The following is an 18,766-nucleotide window of genomic DNA, read 5'->3' as shown; positions in this document are numbered from 1 at the left end:
ATCAGCCCAGAGCCCGACGCGGGGCTCGAACTCACGGAGCGCGAGATCGTGACCTGGCTGAAGTCGGACGCTTAACCGACTGCGCCACCCAGGCGCCCCTATGGGTCCAATTTTAATGATTAACTTGGTGTTTGCAGAGCACCTCTGTTACCTCCTAGAGCAGTGGTTCGTAACTAGGGATGCTTGGGCCCCATGCCCAGAAGGGACAGTTGGCAACGTCTGGAGACGTATTTGGTTGTCAAAACTGGAAGGGTGCTAAACATCCTGTCGTGCACAGGACAGCCCTCCCTCAGCAAGGAATTATCTGGTCCAAAAGTCCGTAGTGCCAGGGTTGTTTGTGTTTTCAAGTGTCCAAAGGGTTTTCTTAATTTTTACATTTTATACTTACTAAGCAGAATCGAGAATGAAACCATTCTTCTAACGAGCTCATTGTTTTTCAGATGCTGTCCCACAACCCAGATTCTACTGTGTCCTGTCCCCAGAAGCCTCAGAGGATGATTTGAATCGACTTGATTCTGTGGTACCAGGAATTTTAAAACCCCATTTTACATGTGGGTCAGATGGTTTCCACCAAAATCAGTCTGGCAGGGGAAAAGGGAGTCACTTGCTTTTTGTAATGAGGGAATTTGGCCTGTATTAGGATTTGAGGTTATTCTAGAAGGAAAATATTGTTTTGAGATTTATTCGCTGGGCTCCACTTTTGCTGTAGGGGACCCTTCTTCCTGTCTTTGTTGGCGTGTTCACATACAGATATTTTAACAGACAAAAATAGTTGCCTCATTCTATAGCCTGCACTTGTGTGCGCACCATAACCCATCAGCTGGGAGAGGTCCCTGAGTGGGAATCTTGCTGCAGTGAGAAATTCATAACTATAATTTGAATGAGCTATTTTGTCGGTTCTGAGGTTAAAGGGTAGTGTATGGGTTGGAGGAAAAATATTTCAAAAAATAGCACAGAATGATTTTCTTTCTCTCGATATTAGGCGTGTGATGTTCTTTTCTCCAAGCTTGTCAAATATGATGAGCTTTATACGGCACTGACATCACTGCTTGCTGCTGGATCCCAGCTTGACACAGTCCGGAGGAAGGAAAACAAGAACGTAACGGCCCTGGTAAGACCACCGAAGCCCAGGCTGATGATGAAGAGTTTGGGATGTGTTTGATGATTTGGTAGCCATTCTACTAGAAATTTCTTTCTGGAGTCTAATCAGTTATTGAATTATCTGTTTCTTAACGTTCAGCGAATGGTGGTTGATAGGTCACATTGAAAGTCTCCCACTGGAGCTTTTCCTGTGGTCCCATGAATGTGTCTCTGTACCTCTAGAAGTTATGACAACAATTAGAGCCACAAAAAGGGGCACCTGATTGTGGGCCTGCGAGGCCGAATGTCCTGCTCTCTTTTGGTTACTTGGTAAATTCTTGGGGAGCCGAAGTTGTCTTAGAACAGTGATTTTGGCTTGTGAGATGTGCAAGTGTGGAGCATATTATCTATATGTGGGTTCTAACATGTTCTGCTTTATTATTGGATGTACTCTCTATAAAGATGTGGGGAGCAGACTTGAGAGCCAAATTTCAGTTGAAAATCAGGACTCTACACAGTCTGCTCTAAATGTATTCAGGGGGCGCCTGGGTGGCTTAGTGGGTTGAGCATCCAGCTTCGGCTCCGGTCATGATCTCACCGTTTGTGAGTTTGAGCCCTGCATCAGGCTTTGTGCTAACAGTTCGGAGCTGGAGCCTGGAGCCTGCTTGGGATTCTGGATCACCCTCTCTCTCTGCCTCCCCCCGCCCAACTCGAGCTCTGTCTCGGTCTTGGTCTCTCTCTTGCTCGCTTTCAAAAATAAATATTAACAAAAAAAATGCTGTATTTGGAACAGTTCTCATTGTCAGGGAGCTCATGACGCCATAGCAGGTGCTATTGCTGTGATTGCTCTTTGCTTTTTCCAGGAGGCCTGTGCCCTTCAGTATTACTTCTTGATACTGTGGAGGATCCTAGGGATTTTGCCACCATCAAAGACTTACATGAACCAGCTGGCCATGAATTCCCCTGAGATGAGTGAATGTGACATCTTACACACCCTGAGGTGGTCTTCCCGTCTCCGCATCAGCTCCTACGTCAGCTGGATAAAGGTACCACAGTGTGACACAGGCCTTGCTGCCAAAGGGTTGTCCAAAGTCACCGTGCTCTGTACTTGTGGGAACTTGTTAATTTAAGAGTGACGAAAGCTTTAGACTTTGTCTGTATCAACCTCCTGAACACGTTTTCTTGGCTGTCCAAATAGGATCACCTTATCAAACAGGGCATGAAGGCTGAACATGCCAGTTCTCTCTTAGAACTGGCATCCACCAAGTGCAGCTCAGTGAAGTATGACGTTGAAATTGTAGAGGAATACTTTGCTCGACAGGTACGTTAGTTTTGGGTCCGTAATGACAGGATTTAGCTTCTGCTGCAGTCTTTTCCCACAACTAATTAGTATCTTGGGTATCTTTAAAGATCTCATCATTCTGTAGCATTGACTGTACCACCATCTTGCAACTTCATGAAATTCCAAGCCTGCAGTCCATCTACACCCTCGATGCTGCCATCTCGAAGGTCCAGGTCTCTCTGGATGAGCATTTTTCTAAGATGGCCGCTGAGACTGATCCTCATAAGTCGTCTGAGGTCACCAAGAACCTGCTTCCAGCCACGCTACAACTCATCGACACCTATGCATCGTTCATTAGGTGTGACAGGCTGCCTGCCCACAGATGTCAAGACGGGGAATTTAGATCCTTCGGTGGTTTGCTTTCCTTAGAGGCCTGAAAATTCTTCACATTGGACTTAGTGGTGGTTTTTTGTTTTTTTTGTTTCTTTTTAAGTTTATTTATTTATTTTGAGAGAGAGATCAAGTGCCGTAGGGGCAGAGGGAGGGGAGAGAGAATCCCAGGCAGGCTCTGCACTGTCAGTGTAGAGCCCAGTGCGGGACTTGAACCCAAGAACCATGAGATCGTGACCTGAGCCGAAATTAATAAGAGTCTGACACTTAACCAACTGAGCCACTTAGGTGCCCCTAGACTTTGTGGTTCTAGGTACTGTTCACTGTGTAGATCCCAAAGGACTCAGAATTGTACACATTTTTTATTTTTATTTTTGTCAGCTTAGGTTTTTTCTTTTTTCCCCCTCTCTTTGTAGACTGCCTGATGAGGGAATTTTCAAATAGTTCAGGAAGAGTCGAGAAGTTTGATTTCTATAAATCTTTAAATATTTTGTAGCATTTACCTCGTAGGATATAAGGAAAGGTAACACAATTTCTCCAGACATGTCATTTCTGTTACTAAGATAAAGCTTTAAATGTTTTTGAATTTCATTGTAGGTAGAGAAAAAAATTTCCTAATGAGTTAGAGAGTATTTTGAAATCCAGTCCTTTCTTAAGTAATAAACACTGCAATTTGCATGCCCTGTAGACTTGTTCTGTGTGATGTTTAAATATTGTGGAATTTGTTTTCAGTGTATAAAAATTGGGTATTTATTCACAAAACAAGATTTCAGTCTTTTCTTACATTGGAAGAGCTGGCAGAACTGGGCTTGACATCCCGTGTGACATTAACACACTGGAGTTGAGGAGTGGCTGCCCCTTGTAGCTCTGCCCACCGGGCCCCTTTATGCTCATTTACTTTATCTGGTGCCCGTAGGATTTCACTGTTCAGCTCCTGTTCTTTGGAACTTTTGTGCTGAAAGGGACTCGGATTGTTATAAAGTTTAATGTCTGGGCGTGAGTGTCTTGGAGTAAGTAGAGCAGAGACTATTGCTAGAGGCACAATTTTTGACAATATATGAGCCATAAGCATGAGTAGGAAATGTGAGTGCTTGCTTGTGCCAAGTACTGATCTAGGTACCAGGGATATCGCAGGGTCAAAGGTGACCAAGTCACTTCCCTCTGAGAGCTTGTGGGCTCTAATCTGACCCATTAATTAATGCCAACAGTTTGTATACTGTTAATAAATGTTCCTGGCAAGTAAGTTTGGGAAGTGCTGAGTAAATATAATTGAACAGCTTTCGAGAAAGTATAGTATAGTTGACCCTTGAACAGCATGGGTTAGGGGCACCAATCCCCCTGTGCAGTTAGAAATCCGCAGAGAACTTTTGACTCCCCAAAACATAACTACTAATAGCCTGCTGTTGATCGGAGGCCTTACTGGTAACATCAAAACAATCGATTAGCGCATATCTTGTATACAAAAGTATCATATCCTGTATTCTTACAGTTAAGTAAGCTATTTGTAAAACATAAAAAGATAACATCATACGAAAACCACAAGGAAGACAGAATATGTTTACAGTACTGTACGGTATTTATCGACAAAGATCCATGTGTAAGTGCACCTGTGCAGTTAACACTTAATGTCGTTCAGAGGTCAACCATACTTCTCAGAGCCTTCAGTATATACATTGCCAATCTTCCAAGGCTGGGGAGAGGTAGGTAGATAGTGTTCAGTGTTCGCCAAGCTCATCTGTCCTGGAATTATATTTTGGGAACATTTCAGAGGATGGGATATTCTTTGGAAACAGTTGCCCATTGGAATTTGTAGGAGATCAGAAATGGGCAGGTACTCTCAACTATATTTAATAGATTAGGAAACTGAGATAACAGGTATTTCAATTTGTCTAGGGTAGTTTCTCCTATGATGGGAGTAGATTACTTCAGTTTTCATGTAGCCCCCTGTTTTTTCTTCAGAGCCTATTTGCTACAGAACTTTAATGAAGAAGGATCCACTGAAAAACCATCCCAGGAGAAATTGCATGGCTTTGCTGCTGTTTTGGCTATTGGCTCTAGTAGGTGCAAGGCCAACACTCTGGGTAAGTGAATTTGAAAATGCTATTACTACCATTGAGTAATAGTATAATGCTATTAATACCATTGAGAATGAGTACTACCATTTATCTGCCTGACTGCTGACATTTACCACTCACTGGGGCTTTTTTGTGTCAGACACAGGTGTGTGTGTGTGTGTGTGTGTGTGTCTGTCTGTCCTCTCAGGAGCCCTGTGAAGTGTTACCGACCCCTTTTACTCATTAGGAAACTAAGTCCTCGAAGTTAACTTGCCCGAAATCCTGCATCTTGCAATATGTGGAGGCTGGGATCCAAACCAGCATCATTAAACCAACAGCATTAAACTGTTGCTGTTAGCACAGATCTTTGTTCTTTTTTTCTTTTTTCTTTTTTTTTAAGTTTATTTATTTATTTTGAGAGACGGCATGAGCAGGGAGAGGCAGAGAGAGAGAGAGAGAGAGAGAGAGAATGAATCCCAAGCAGGCTCCACACTGTTGGCGCAGAGCCCAACGCGGGGCTCAAACTCACGACCATGAGATCATGATCTGAGCTGAAACCAAGAATCAGACACTTAATGGACTGAGCCACCCAGGCGCCTCTGTTCTATTTGTCATTTATAGAGATCAGGAAGATTAGCAAGCTGTCCCTTTGTGCTGGGCAAACTCTTCCCTTTTTTAGGAATGATCTGGTAGAAATGTAGGATGGGGAAGCAAAAGGACTTGAGCAGGACTGGAGTGAAGGGCGGTAGTTACCCTTTAAATTTATAGCTGTTTGTGTTTTCCTGAATTGCAAGCTTTAAATGCCCTTTCAGTGTTCAGGTAGTCTGTGTCACTTGAAGAAATTAAATTCTACTACTTCATCAAACACTGTTCTTGATGTGGATTAAGAATCCCTGTCCTCAGATTTGTTTTAAGGAGAAAAGAGGTCAGAGTGCTACCCGTCCACAGAGGGTGTAGCAGAGGCTGAAGAGCGGTCTTAGCCTGACTTGTAGCGACATGCCCCCACTTCGCATCTTGTTTTCAGTTGTCGTCTTTATTTGCAAGATTAGAAAGTGAATGTGATGGGAAGTGAAAACCTTATAATCGACATTGTTAGCTATTAAGCAGTTAGTTAGCTCTTGGACATAGTACTGCTATTGAAACACCCATCTAAGCGATCTTTGTAATTATTTTGACAGCTTGGGCAATGGTGTTTCTTTCTGCATTTGGGCTTGGCTTTAAAATACTATGTGTCATTCTTTCCCTCTGGTGATGAGTTCTCATCCTTCCTGTCGCCTCCAGGTCCCACATTGGTTCAGAATTTACCATCCTGGGTGCAGGCTGTGTGTGAATCCTGGAATAACATCAACACCAACGAGTTTCCCAACATTGGCTCCTGGGTGAGTGTCTGTTCTGGGAATAGAAATGTGGAGCACCAGCTATTCTGTGTTCTGTTCTTGTTCCTTAGGCTGAAATTAGCTGCCACGAGGTCTTGGTATGCAGCAATATATTTGCTAATGATAATCGATGTTTGAATCGATAATCAAAGCCTTGAATTACCCAAGCGGTACCCAGGTGGTCGTTTTGTTAGGAAGTCTGGGTTACCCTGTTAAGTGGATGACCACCTTATTACTATGAGTGTGTTTTTTCGTCTGCTTAAGACTGGGATGTGAAGGGGCGCCTGGGTGGCTCAGTTGGTTAAGCGGCCGACTTTGGCTCAGGTCATGATCTCACGGTCCGCGAGTTCGAGCCCCGCGTCGGGCTCTGTGCTGACCGCTCAGAGCCTGGAGCCCGTTTCAGATTCTGTGTCTCCCTTCTCTCTGCCCCTCCCCTGTTCATGCTCTGTCTCTCTCTGTCTCAAAAATAAATAAATATTAAAAAAAAAAAAAAAAGACTGGGATGTGAAGATGAATTGTATTAAGTGTAAGGTGCTGACAAGATCTAGCATCTGAATTCTCAGAAGATATAAACTGTTTTATTTTCTTTTTAGGAGAAATGTCAGGCGCCTACTCCTTTTGTAATGATTTTATACAGTAGCTTTTAGGTTCTGTAGGCTCTTAGAAGACTGTAGAATCTTCTGTCCATTTACTTGACCTTTGTGGATGCTCTAATCAAATTACCTCTATTAACAGATAATTCCGTTGTCACAGTTCTTTGGAAAAGCCAAATATTATAATCTTGTTATCCTGCTTTGTAATCGTGACCCCTATTTACATCACCCGGAGCTATAGGAGAAGGATCATGAAGATATTTTAATGGAGGCTCTGGGGCTTTGCAAAATACAGATCCTTCTTAATTATGAGAGACAGTAGTCTTAATGTGAAGTATAATGTATTCTAATGATTTGAAACCTGGTATTGGGTATCTTAACTTTGTACTAACATTTTAACTTAACTTTTGAAATTTTAAGTTAACTTTGTACTCACTACAATTTGTTAACTGCTTTCAGTGCTCCACCCCACGTTGCTTCCCAGGATGAATAATAGTATATACTGAGTAGAGCCGTTGTCTAGAAACCTCGATGGAGGTCTTAGTTTATGTCAGTTGGTTTTTTTCCCCCACACGAAAGTTTATCCCAGATAGGTAGACGCTTTTTCTGTTCTTGTCTGTTTTGTTCCCTTCCAGCGCAATGCCTTTGCTAATGACACCATCCCTTCAGAGAGTTACATCAGTGCTGTGCAGGCTGCTCACTTGGGGACACTTTGTGGCCAAAGCCTGCCCCTGGCTGCTTCCCTGAAGCACACCCTTCTCTCGCTGGTCAGGCTGACTGGAGATCTTATTGTGTGAGTACCTACTGCCCAGCCCTCGGTGCTCGCTGTGCCTGCGTCCTGTCGTAGCTAAAGGAAGACGGGATGTAGAGCTGTATAATGATGCTTTTCCTGCATGCTTCGATAGCAGAGAGAGTATTGTTTCAGAGTAAATAGAGTGTGAGCATTCATCTAGAATGCGATGTGAAAGGCAGCAGGATACCTCCTCCCCTCCTGCAGAAGAGGCCATGCAGGCTTCAAATCATACTGTAATTTTGAGGTGCTTCGGGTCGGAATTTGAAGGTGGCAGTGATGTATTTCAAATCACGTGTCTCCAGAATCATCACGGGAGTTAGACTCTGCTATTGTGGGGCTGGGACAGGCCAGTGGAGGCATGCTCTGTCTTCCCAGTACATAGGTCACAGGTGAAGTCCCGTATCATATTGCCTTAAGCGTGGTCCGGATTCCTGGTAGTTCTAGAAGAGTTGTCTGGGTTTCTAGTTTAGGTTTCAGTTCATTTTCTTTTCTGAATATTCTATAAAATACACCTTACATTATTTAACATTTTAATAAATGGGCTTTTTACATGGAAATGATTTTTGTTTTTGATAGAATAATGAAAAAGAAAATTTTGAAGTTGTATGATTACATCTATGTAAAAGAATAACTGCCAAGGGAAAAAAAGCCTGGGGTAAAAGCTCTCACCCCTCAATAAATAATTGAATTGCCCGGTCCTCGCCTTTGCAGCTAATTTTGGGGGAGTATATCCATTGACACGGTTCCATTTTCTTTGAAGTTGGTCCGATGAGATGAACCCGCCACAGGTAATTCGGACCCTGCTTCCCCTTCTTCTGGAGTCGAGCACTGAGAGCGTCGCTGAGATCAGTAGCAACTCCTTGGAGCGCATCCTGGGCCCTGCGGAGTCTGATGAGTTCTTGGCTCGAGTATATGAGAAACTGATCACTGGTTGTTACAACATTCTGGCCAACCATGCAGATCCCAATAGGTGAGCCTGATCTGAGCAGACATCAGGTTCCTGTGACCTCCTGCTGTTTCCAGTGAAATGTACTGGCTTCTTTTTTTTTTTTTTTTTTTTTTTTAATGTTTTTATTTATTTTTGTGACAGAGACAGAACATGAGCAGGGGAGGGCCAGAGAGAGAGGGAGACACAGAATCAGAAGCAAGCTCCAGGCTCTGAGCTGTCAGCACAGAGCTCGATGTGGGGCTCGAACCCACAGACTGTGAGATCATGACCTGAGCCAAAGTCGGACGCTTAACCGATGAGCCACCCAGGCGCCCCTGTACTGGCTTCTTTATGTCATTAACTCACGACTTGTACTTTTTAATCGAAAGTTCTGTGCTTATGTGTCTTCTCTTAATGATGAATTCTTAAGAATCAGCATTGAGTAAATGGAAGGCTTAAATGGTTCATATTTGGAGACTTTAAGTCACTGAATGGATGCTTATCAAGCACTGTATTAGATATAATGAACCGTACAAAGGACCTTCATAAAATTTCTAATATTTTTGTAACCCTGCTTCTTTGGGAGGTGGGTGGTGTGGAATTAGGTGGTCGTCACCATTGTCTGACTTTGGTAGTTTAGGTCTTAGTGATGTAGATGAGTTGTGAGGAACAGCAAAGTAAGCTGCAGTTTTGTCCCACTGAGAAGCGGACAGATAAAGGGTCCAGTACTGGGGTTTCTGGTCTTTTTGTTGTTGATGAATCCATGGTTTCATCAAGGGCTCCTTTTTTTTTTTTTTTTCCTTTTCCCTCCCTTCTTCCCTCTCCTCCCTTCCTCCCTTTCCTGCCTTCTTCCCTCTCCTCCCTTTTTCCCTCCCCTCCCTTTTTCCCTCTTCTCCTTTCCTTTCTTCCTTCCTTTTTTCCTTATAATTTAAAACCGCAGCAATGATTCTTTGGACTCTTAGAGATTGAGTACATCTGTTATCTCAGGTTTTATTAACTTTTTAGTTTTATTATAATTCAACTTGTTAAACATGCACCAAGTTCCTACTGCACAGCCAGGCTTTATGCTAATAAGTTTTGGGGAAAAAAACCCAGAATATTGCCCTTAAGGTTTAGTGATAAACTTTGGGTTTTGTTTTTTTTTTTTAATTTTTTTTTTCAACGTTTATTTATTTATTTTTGGGACAGAGAGAGACAGAGCATGAACGGGGGAGGGGCAGAGAGAGAGGGAGACACAGAATCGGAAACAGGCTCCAGGCTCTGAGCCATCGGCCCAGAGCCTGACGCGGGGCTCGAACTCACGGACCGCGAGATCGTGACCTGGCTGAAGTCGGCCGCTTAACCGACTGCGCCACCCAGGCACCCCAAACTTTGGGTTTTTAAAAATTAATATTAGGAAGGCATTGACACAGATTTTATTTCTGGTAGTTGACTTTTCTTTGTGCTTCTCAGTGGACTGGATGAATCCATCTTGGAGGAATGTCTCCAGTATTTGGAAAAGCAGCTGGAAAGCAGCCAGGCTCGTAAAGCCATGGAGGAATTTTTCTCTGACAGGTGAGCTGTATTTTGTTTTCCTCAGTGAACAGTTTTTGAACGCCTTCTGAAAGTAATAGGTATTTCTTCTCAGGGAGCACCCAAGGCCTGCTTCAGTGTCTGTACTGTGGGGAGGACTTAGATTCATTGCTGACTCCTTCAGGTTATTGATGAGGGGGTTGACTTCATGAACACCTAGTGTGGTTCATTGGCAAGTGGCCAGTTCCCCTGGGAGAGATGACATTGTGAAGACATAGAAGCGGATGCCTTTTATGTGAGGCTTAACGTGATTCTTCCATTTTTCCCCCCTTCTGCCTCCCAGTGGGGAACTGGTGCAGATCATGATGGCAACAGCCAATGAGAACCTGTCTGCTAAATTCTGCAACCGGGTTCTGAGATTCTTCACCAAACTCTTCCAGCTGAGTGAGTGACAGCTTTTGGTAATCTTCTTATGGGAACTTTGATGTCCGGCTAATACTGTGCCTATCTTCTGCCTGAGTGTAAGCACTGCATAACAAGTGCAGAGAATCCCTCTGAGAAAGTGTGGAAGGAAGTTGAAAACTTGCTCGAAGCCTTTCCTTCCCCCTTTCCTGGCTCACAGTCTGCGCTTCTCCCCCTTTCCCCTGCCTTCCTTCACTGACTGGAGTCTCTCGGTCTGTCCCTAGCTGAGAAGAACCCCAACCCGAGCCTTCTGCACCTCTGTGGCTCTCTGGCACAGCTGGCGTGTGTGGAACCTGTGCGTCTCCAGGCCTGGCTCACGCGCATGACTGCGTCACCGCCCAAAGATTCCGATCAGCTGGATGTGATTCAGGAGAACCGGCAGCTCTTGCAGTTACTGACTACTTACATTGTTCGGGAAAACAGGTAGAACACGTGCATTTAGGTGGTCAGGTGTCGAGAAGAGCCCCAGATGAGCGCTGAGAGTATTTGTTACTTTCTTTCCTTCAGGCATTGGTCCTTAACGTTTTGAACGATTCCACAGCTCCCCTCACTAGACTTAAGGAACCTAGTAGAACTCCTTGGTTTTTCCCGTGGAAAAACTTTTGCAGTGACTTGGCCTGTCAGTTAGCGCATAGGCGAATGTTTTGTGCTCTACTAGCCAAAGTCCGAAACTGGGTGCATGTATATGGCAAGGGGGAGAGAGTCACGTATTTAATGTTTAATTTGCAACGTCTCTTAATGACTCTTACAAGTTGAGAAGTACAGCCAGACTCCTGTTGTTTTATTTAACTAATTTGCTATTTCTTTTCTACCAGCCAAGTTGGGGAAGGTGTGTGTGCTGTGCTTCTGGGCACCCTGATCCCCATGGCGACAGAGATGTTGGCCAATGGTGATGGGACTGGTTTCCCTGAACTCATGGTTGTGATGGCCACCCTGGCCAGTGCAGGTCAAGGTGCTGGCCATCTTCAGCTTCACAATGCTGCTGTGGACTGGCTGAGTAGATGGTAAGATGATGAATTTGGAGGAGCCCATCACTCTTAGAGAAAAGGGGGACTAGATCATTAATTGCAAGGTATTTTCTTTGTAGTTTGGAGTGAGTATAAAAAGAAACTTGAGTCTACATTTTTATTGGGGATTGAGGGAGTAGCCTATAACTGTTCATTTTTTTTTTTTTAAATCCATCAGCTCCTAAGCTTTTTTTAATGTTTTTTTTTTAAGTTTTTTAATGTTTATTTTTGAGAAAGAGGGAGAGAGAGAGAGAGAGAGAGAGAGAGAGCAAGCGTGAGTGGGGGAGGGGCAGAGAGAAAGGGAGACACAATCTGAAGCAGACTTCAAGCTCTGAGCTGTCAGCACAGAGCCCGACATGGGGCTTGAACTTAGGAACTATGAGATCATGACCTGAGCCGAAGTCGGACGCTCAACCGACTGCAACTGTTCACTTTAGGCTGAATCTTTGTCATATCCCTGGTAGGGTTTCCTGTTCATTACCCCTGGGGGAAGTCTTAGGGAAAGTAATAAGTGTCAGTGATAAGACTGGAGCACCCCAAACCTCAGTGTTTTTCTAAGAATGCTTTGGCTTCCCGGTGTCTACAAACTGATGCAGGATTCATGAAGCTACTTCCTTTTCTTTGGTTCCTTAGATGATTTTGTGTCTTCCCCCCATCCCCCTTTTTTTCCCCTTTGGGACAGCAAGAAATACCTGTCACAGAAGAATGTGGTTGAAAAACTGAATGCCAATGTAATGCATGGAAAGGTAAGCAAAATGCAGAGAGACAGCAGTCGGTGAGTGATGATTCTTACCTTTGTGGTCACATAGAAGGCTCTGCTTCTTACTGGCTTGTGTCCCTGGCCAGCCTGCCTACAATTTCAAAGCCCTGGGAGTGTATAATTCCGAACTGTGTGCCCTTGGGCCTTTGCTGAGTGACGAGGAATGATAGGAGGGAAATAATATGGGAAACAGTATCCAACTGAATCCTTCATAAAACCTGGTGGATTCTTGCTATTTTTAGCTATTGGTGTGCTGTGGAACTGGAGCTGTGTGCTCTGAGTAGGTGTTCTGTGCGGTTACAGACTCTGCCTTCTCAGCTCTAGTCCAGTTGCTAGAATAGTTTAATTTACCTGAAGGTTCAGGGCATCTCTGAGAAGGGTTTTGAACTGACAAAAGTCCACGTTCAGTTGTTAGCCCGCCCCACCACGGACCTGCCGTAGGTCACTGAGAGCGGGTAACCGGCCTCTGAGACCCAGCAGCATAGCGCTGTTTATTTCTCAGTAATGAGATGATTTAAATTTCAGTAATTTCAGCCTTTCTTGCTCGTCTTTCTCCTCTGAGTCTGAACTGTCGCTGCAGAGTGAAGAGCTCAGAAGTCTGAGGCCTTGAGGCCAGGCTGCTGGGTCCTCAGGCAAGCATGAGCTGCTGGCAGCTGTTCGCTGGAAAACTTGGGGCTTCATTTCCGAAGCTGTTCCTCTCTTACTGCTTTCACTTAAAAGTCTTTCGCTAATGGTTAGAAAAAATTGCTAATGGTAGGGAGAAAGCCAGCGAGAGCCTATTCATACTTTGAATCTAGTCTGTTTTTCCTTTCTTCACTTAAATTGAGGTATACTTGACAGGTAACACTGTATCCGTTTCAGGTGCACAGCACAGGGATTCACTGTTTGGGCGTGTTGTGGAGTGATCCCCACAATAAGGCTAGTTGCTGTCTGTCTCCATATGTAGTTCTAAAACATGTTTTCCTCGTAAGGAGTTTAGAGATCTGCTCACTTAGCAACTGTCAACACGTCATACATTGTTAGTTGTAGTCGCCATGCTCTGCTTTATTTACACCCCTGTGACTTATTTATTTTATAACCGGAAGTTTGTGTCTTTTGAACCTCATTCATCCATTCTCCACCCACCGCTCCCCTGACTCTGGCAACCACCAGTCTCTTCTCTGTATCATTTTCTTCTCTTTTTCTATTTTCCTGATGACAGTTTTACTTCATTTCATAATTTGTAAAGGGTTGTCTTTGTGCTTGAGGATGAGTGAATCCCGTTAATTCAGTACCGTGTATTGACTGGCTACACGTGGCCATAGTGCTCAGAGGTGAGGAAGTAGATAATTGAAGCATGTGGATTTTCTTGTCTGCTTTTATACCATTTCTCTGATTGCGGGCTTTATTGGGAAAAGTCTGAGAATCGGATATGGAGAACTGAAGTTTCTGTGACGGGGTAGTGGTCTTCTCTTCTAGCATGTGATAGTCCTGGAGTGCACGTGCCACATTATGTCTTACTTGGCTGATGTCACCAATGCCCTGAGCCAGAGTAATGGTCAAGGCCCAAGTCACCTCTCGGTGGATGGGGAGGAGCGAGCCATTGAGGTGGATTCAGACTGGGTGGAGGAGTTGGCCGTGGAAGAGGAGGACTCCCAGGCTGAGGATTCAGTAAGTACCACGTAACCATCGAGGTAACCCTGCAAGGTTAACAACAGTGACTGGCACTGACAGAGCTCATGCTAAATAAGCTTTTGGCCTTCTTTTCTGGCCCCTGTGAGCTTCAAAACTCTCCTGCTCTTGCCTGCTTTCTCCCAGTTTACATGACTAATGCCAGACTGATTTTCTAGTCTGCAGAGCAGGCTGGAGGCATCTAATCTCTTGGGGAAAAGACTATTTAATAAGCACATGGCTTCTTCCATCCAGAGTCACTTATCCTGTAGTTGTTCAATTTTTGTATCCTAACTGCAGTCTTAGAGACGAATTCCTCATGGGGATGGTGTGAGCTCACTTGGACAGAAAACATAAGATTTATTTATTTTTTTTCTAACCACAAAACTATAAGCTCTCACCCAGAATTGTAGCACATTTATAGCCTGTAGATTATTTCCAGGGGTAGATTTTACTGGTCATTTCTGAATGGACCATTTATTCTCCATAGGATGTATTTCTGTGGGGGCCTGTGTGGAAGAGTATATTTCTGATTAAAAAGATTTATTATCTTTGAAGGATGAAGATTCTCTTTGCAATAAACTCTGCACTTTCACGATCACTCAGAAAGAATTCATGAACCAGCATTGGTAAGAGTGGTTCTTTTTTTCAGAAGGTGAGGATTTGTGGGGCCTTGGCCTTGGGACTGCTGGGCTCATTTGCCGGTTCTTGTTCTTTGCAGGTACCACTGTCACACCTGCAAAATGGTTGACGGGGTGGGTGTGTGCACAGTGTGTGCCAAGGTGTGCCACAAGGATCATGAGATTTCCTATGCCAAGTATGGGTCCTTCTTCTGTGACTGTGGAGCCAAGGAAGATGGCAGCTGTTTGGTGAGAGTTTGGAACATTCGCTGGGCTACGAAGGGTGACGTGTTAGTGACACGGGAATGCTGACGCCAGACTGGGCAATTCCCATGTCACCTTCATGGTGGCCCGGGTCTAGGAGTATGTTCTGCTTCTGTCATTGATCATGGCCTAAGCACTTCACTCAGAACGTTAGACCTTGCAGGGTCCTTAAACAGCTTGCGGTTTTTCCCAAAGACCTGCCACAGTTTCAGAAGTTGTAACCAAGACCTGTGGCTGTGAGTGGGTTAGGGACCCAGTTAGGTGGATACCTGTCAGCTAGATGTTAGATATTAGGTGAAGATGAGAATTCAGGCATCTGGTTATCATTTAAATGGTTAGCCGATTTCTCCGCCGGGTCCAGATTTTCCTCCAAGGTCTTTAGCAGTGTTTCAGCTCTGTTTGTGGGTAGAGCTCAGAATCTCTGACGTTTTCTGTCCCTAGGCGCTGGTGAAGCGGACTCCCAGCAGTGGCATGAGCTCCACCATGAAGGAGTCAGCGTTTCAGAGCGAGCCCAGGGTTTCAGAGAGTCTGGTGCGCCACACCAGCACCTCCCCAGCCGACAAGGCCAAAGTCACCATCAGCGACGGAAAGGTTGCTGACGAAGACAAGCCCAAGAAGAGTAGCCTGTGCCGCACGGTGGAGGGCTGCCGGGAGGAGCTGCAGAACCAGGTGGGGATCTGGTGGTGCCCGGTGCGGTGGGCGGAGTGCGGAGCCTGGCAGGTGGGTTCGTGAGCAAGCCGGGCAGCTCCCTGGTGGGGCCGACAATTGGTTTCTCCTTTCTCTGAGTTTACTCATTTTCATAGGACAGGCGTGAGTAGGACGTGTCGTCAGCCCCTGCCTCACAGGGAGGGATTTAAGGACTGAGGGGTACTGTGGGGGTGTGGGGGAGGGTGAATTTTAGTTGGGTAATACTCTAGAGCACTTTTCTTGTCCAGGGTTCCTCATCTGAAGCAGAGCATACAGAAAGTGATTTAAGTGATTATTTTCTTAGTTTTCTCAGGGATGGCATGTAACTAGAACGATTCTAGATGTACCAGAGAGAAGATATCATAGGTGATGAATGCGTTCTAGCATTAGGGTGTATACACGGGACTCCTGGTTTAGAAAGATGGCTCTAGAGTTTGTAGCACAAATCCAGTATCATGGACAGAGAGAGAGAGAGAGAGATGGCTGGAAGATGGAATCGGAAGTGAGGAAATTGGATTCTAGATTCTGGAGGTAGTTACTGGCAAGATTATTATGATGAGTATGACCCATTATTTTTCTGTGTGTGGTTTTTTTGTTTTTTTTTTCACTTGTGTATTTGGATTTTTCTCAGGCCAATTTCTCCTTCGCTCCTCTCGTGTTAGACATGCTCAGTTTCCTCATGGATGCCATTCAGACCAACTTTCAGCAGGCTTCGGCGGTGGGGAGCAGCAGCCGGGCTCAGCAAGCCCTCCGGGAGCTGCATACAGTGGACAAGGTGGTTGAGATGACAGACCAGCTGATGGTGAGTGTGTCCAGAGCAGCACATTTACAGACGTGCCATGGTATGCCGGGTACTCTCAGAAGTGCCCTTAGGACAGTCAGTCCCCAGCCATCCAGTGTGGAGATCGGCATGTGAAGTGTGTCTTTTTAAAAAAAAAAAAAAAATTGGGGGCGCCTGGGTGGCTCAGTCGGTTGAGCTTCCGACTTCGGCCCAGGTCATGGTCTCACGGTTCATGAGTTCGAGCCCCGCGTCGGGCTCTGTGCTGACAGCTCAGAGCCTGGAGCCCATTTCGGGTTCTGTGTCTCCCTCTCTCTCTGCCCCTCCCCTGTTCGTGCTCTGTCTCTCTCTGTCTCAAGGATAAATAAACGTTAAAAAAATAATAATAATAAACAATTTTTTTTTTAGATTTATTTATTTTTGAGAGACGGAGCACAAGTGGGGGAGGGGCAGAGAGAGAAGGAGACACAGAATCCAAAGCAGGCTCCAGGCTCTGAGCTGTCAACACAGAGCCCAACATGGGGCTTAAACCCACAAACTGTGTGATATCATGACCTGAGCCGAGGTTGGACGCTCAACCGACCAAGCCACCCAGGCGCTCTTGAAGTGTGTCTTAAAAGAAGACACAAAAGGTCATTTGGACCAACCCAGTAAATAAGTCCCCTTTTCAGTTCATAAAAATGTATCAACGCCCGGGGCACCTGGGTGGCTCAGTCGGTTGAGCGTCCAACTTCGGCTCAGATCATGAACTCATGGATCATGAGTTTGAGCCCCACGTCGGGCTCTGTGCTGACAGCTCAGAGCCTGGAGCCTCCTTTGGATCCTGTGTCTCCTTCTCTCTCTGTTGCTCCCTTGCTTTCTCTCTCTTTCTCAAAAATAAATAAAGATTAAAAACAAAATTAAAAAAAAAAATGTATCAACTCCAAGATATGAGGAATAACATTTGGGGGCAATTGTAGTAGTTAGAAGTTTCTTCCATATAATAAAGTAGAAAACCTTTTCTCCCCTAGGGTTCTACTGGCTTGCATAAATAGTGTTTGTCATCTTCTGCTTCTAGCCCTTTAGGCAATTCTATTTCTTTATATGAAATGGCTTATAAGTTGTAAGTTATTATCCACTTTAAAATCTGCTCAGCACTGAGTCTAGGATTTCTGGCGTGTTCTGTGTGTTCTCTTTAGTAGCAGCGTAAAGTAATGAAAATGGCGTAAAGTGTGCTTTCGAAAGGGAAACGTACAAATGAATGAGGTCTAGGAATAGATCTCACAAGTCATTTGGAAATACACACAGGTATATATACACATATATTCTGGTATCTTATTAAAAACGAGTCAGTTTTACACTAGTGGTTTTTAGGCTTTCAGCTATTAAAGGTGAAGTTAAAAAGTATTGGGTTCGTGTTGGTGATCTATAAAGTTGCTGACCCAGTTTTCCCAGGTTAGAGCAATGAAAAACATTTCATCTGTTATCACCACCCTTTGACTTAACAAAAAGGGGGGGGGGCATTTTAACATTTTTGGAAGGCAGTATTTTGTATTAATTAAATTTAGCCTTATGAAACATTCAGTATCTTGTTCTTACTGGATTGGCAATAATTTTGTCCATAGCTTAGAGCCTGGAACCCGCTAGTTTTGAGTGCATTGTGCAGTTTCTCGGTCACGTGAATAGCGGGTGAATCCATTTGATCTCTTTGCCTTACTACTGCTTCCTTCTCTGCCAGGTTCCCACCTTAGGCTCCCAGGAAGGCGCCTTTGAGAACGTTCGGATGAATTACAGTGGAGACCAGGGCCAGACTATTCGACAGCTCATCAGTGCCCACGTGCTCCGGCGGGTGGCTATGTGCGTGCTCTCCTCCCCACATGGGCGCCGCCAGCATTTGGCTGTCAGCCATGAGAAAGGCAAGGTGAGTTTCCGGTTCCTTCCCGCTCGTTTTAGGTCCTGTTTGTCTTAAGTGCTTAAGCAAAACAGATTGCTCCAATTGGCCCTCCGGGAAATGTTCTGATTGGCAATCTGGGAAAAAGTCTTTTGGGGTCCGGTAGTGTTTTAGGGGACAGAGCTCAATCAGCACGAAGCCTGAGTTCGTTGATCAGACTTAGAAGCAGTATGACTGGAACAGAGATGCTGTTTCTGATGAGTAGTTTCCCTGTCAAAACCTACCCTTCAAGTTCTCAGAGAAAGGTAATGACTAGCTGTTATCTAGGCCAGCGTGGCTCCCGTTCTTGGCTTGGTATGGTCCTGCTGGAGGGAGGGCACAAACCAAGAGATAAAGGTCTTCATGGGAAGAGTCAGTGTTCTTTATTTAGTTCTTGCCCTGCCCTCCTGGCCCACTGACGACACAGGGAAGTTTATGTCGTTTTATAGAACAAGTTAGAAGTTGGAAGGGTAGTAGGTATCTTAAGTCAAACTCAGCGTTTTTTTTTTTTGTTTTGTTTTGTTTTTTTTTTGTTATTCTGGCTTCTTCATCACCAGAAAAGTTGTTTTAACTTAAGTGAAAAACTGGAAATCCGAATAGTCTGTAAGTTCCCTCTAAAAT

At 44.7% G+C, this 18,766-nt stretch overlaps 1 protein-coding gene across 6 annotated transcripts in view; it reads left to right on the top strand.

Moving 5' to 3' along the window:
* Positions 1-18,766, top strand: part of UBR4 (ubiquitin protein ligase E3 component n-recognin 4) — a 134,826-nt gene that overhangs the window by 35,734 nt on the left and 80,326 nt on the right. For all 6 annotated transcript variants that reach the window (XM_086715843.1, XM_086715844.1, XM_086715845.1 and 3 more), the window contains exons 21-40: positions 441-520; positions 983-1,111; positions 1,944-2,126; positions 2,279-2,401; positions 2,491-2,720; positions 4,712-4,833; positions 6,088-6,185; positions 7,411-7,568; positions 8,329-8,538; positions 9,949-10,050; positions 10,352-10,452; positions 10,695-10,893; positions 11,286-11,474; positions 12,160-12,223; positions 13,696-13,887; positions 14,446-14,516; positions 14,609-14,756; positions 15,213-15,440; positions 16,090-16,260; positions 17,954-18,136. In XM_086715843.1, the coding sequence (XP_086571969.1) occupies positions 441-520; positions 983-1,111; positions 1,944-2,126; positions 2,279-2,401; positions 2,491-2,720; positions 4,712-4,833; positions 6,088-6,185; positions 7,411-7,568; positions 8,329-8,538; positions 9,949-10,050; positions 10,352-10,452; positions 10,695-10,893; positions 11,286-11,474; positions 12,160-12,223; positions 13,696-13,887; positions 14,446-14,516; positions 14,609-14,756; positions 15,213-15,440; positions 16,090-16,260; positions 17,954-18,136 (2,981 nt within the window). The remainder of the gene's footprint in view (positions 1-440; positions 521-982; positions 1,112-1,943; positions 2,127-2,278; positions 2,402-2,490; positions 2,721-4,711; positions 4,834-6,087; positions 6,186-7,410; positions 7,569-8,328; positions 8,539-9,948; positions 10,051-10,351; positions 10,453-10,694; positions 10,894-11,285; positions 11,475-12,159; positions 12,224-13,695; positions 13,888-14,445; positions 14,517-14,608; positions 14,757-15,212; positions 15,441-16,089; positions 16,261-17,953; positions 18,137-18,766) is intronic.

Source organism: Puma concolor, chromosome C1 (genome assembly GCF_028749965.1).
Source record: "Puma concolor isolate L17-30 chromosome C1, mPumCon1.1.hap2, whole genome shotgun sequence".
Classification (NCBI taxonomy): domain Eukaryota; kingdom Metazoa; phylum Chordata; class Mammalia; order Carnivora; family Felidae; genus Puma; species Puma concolor.
This window is presented reverse-complemented; position numbering and strand designations above follow the sequence as displayed.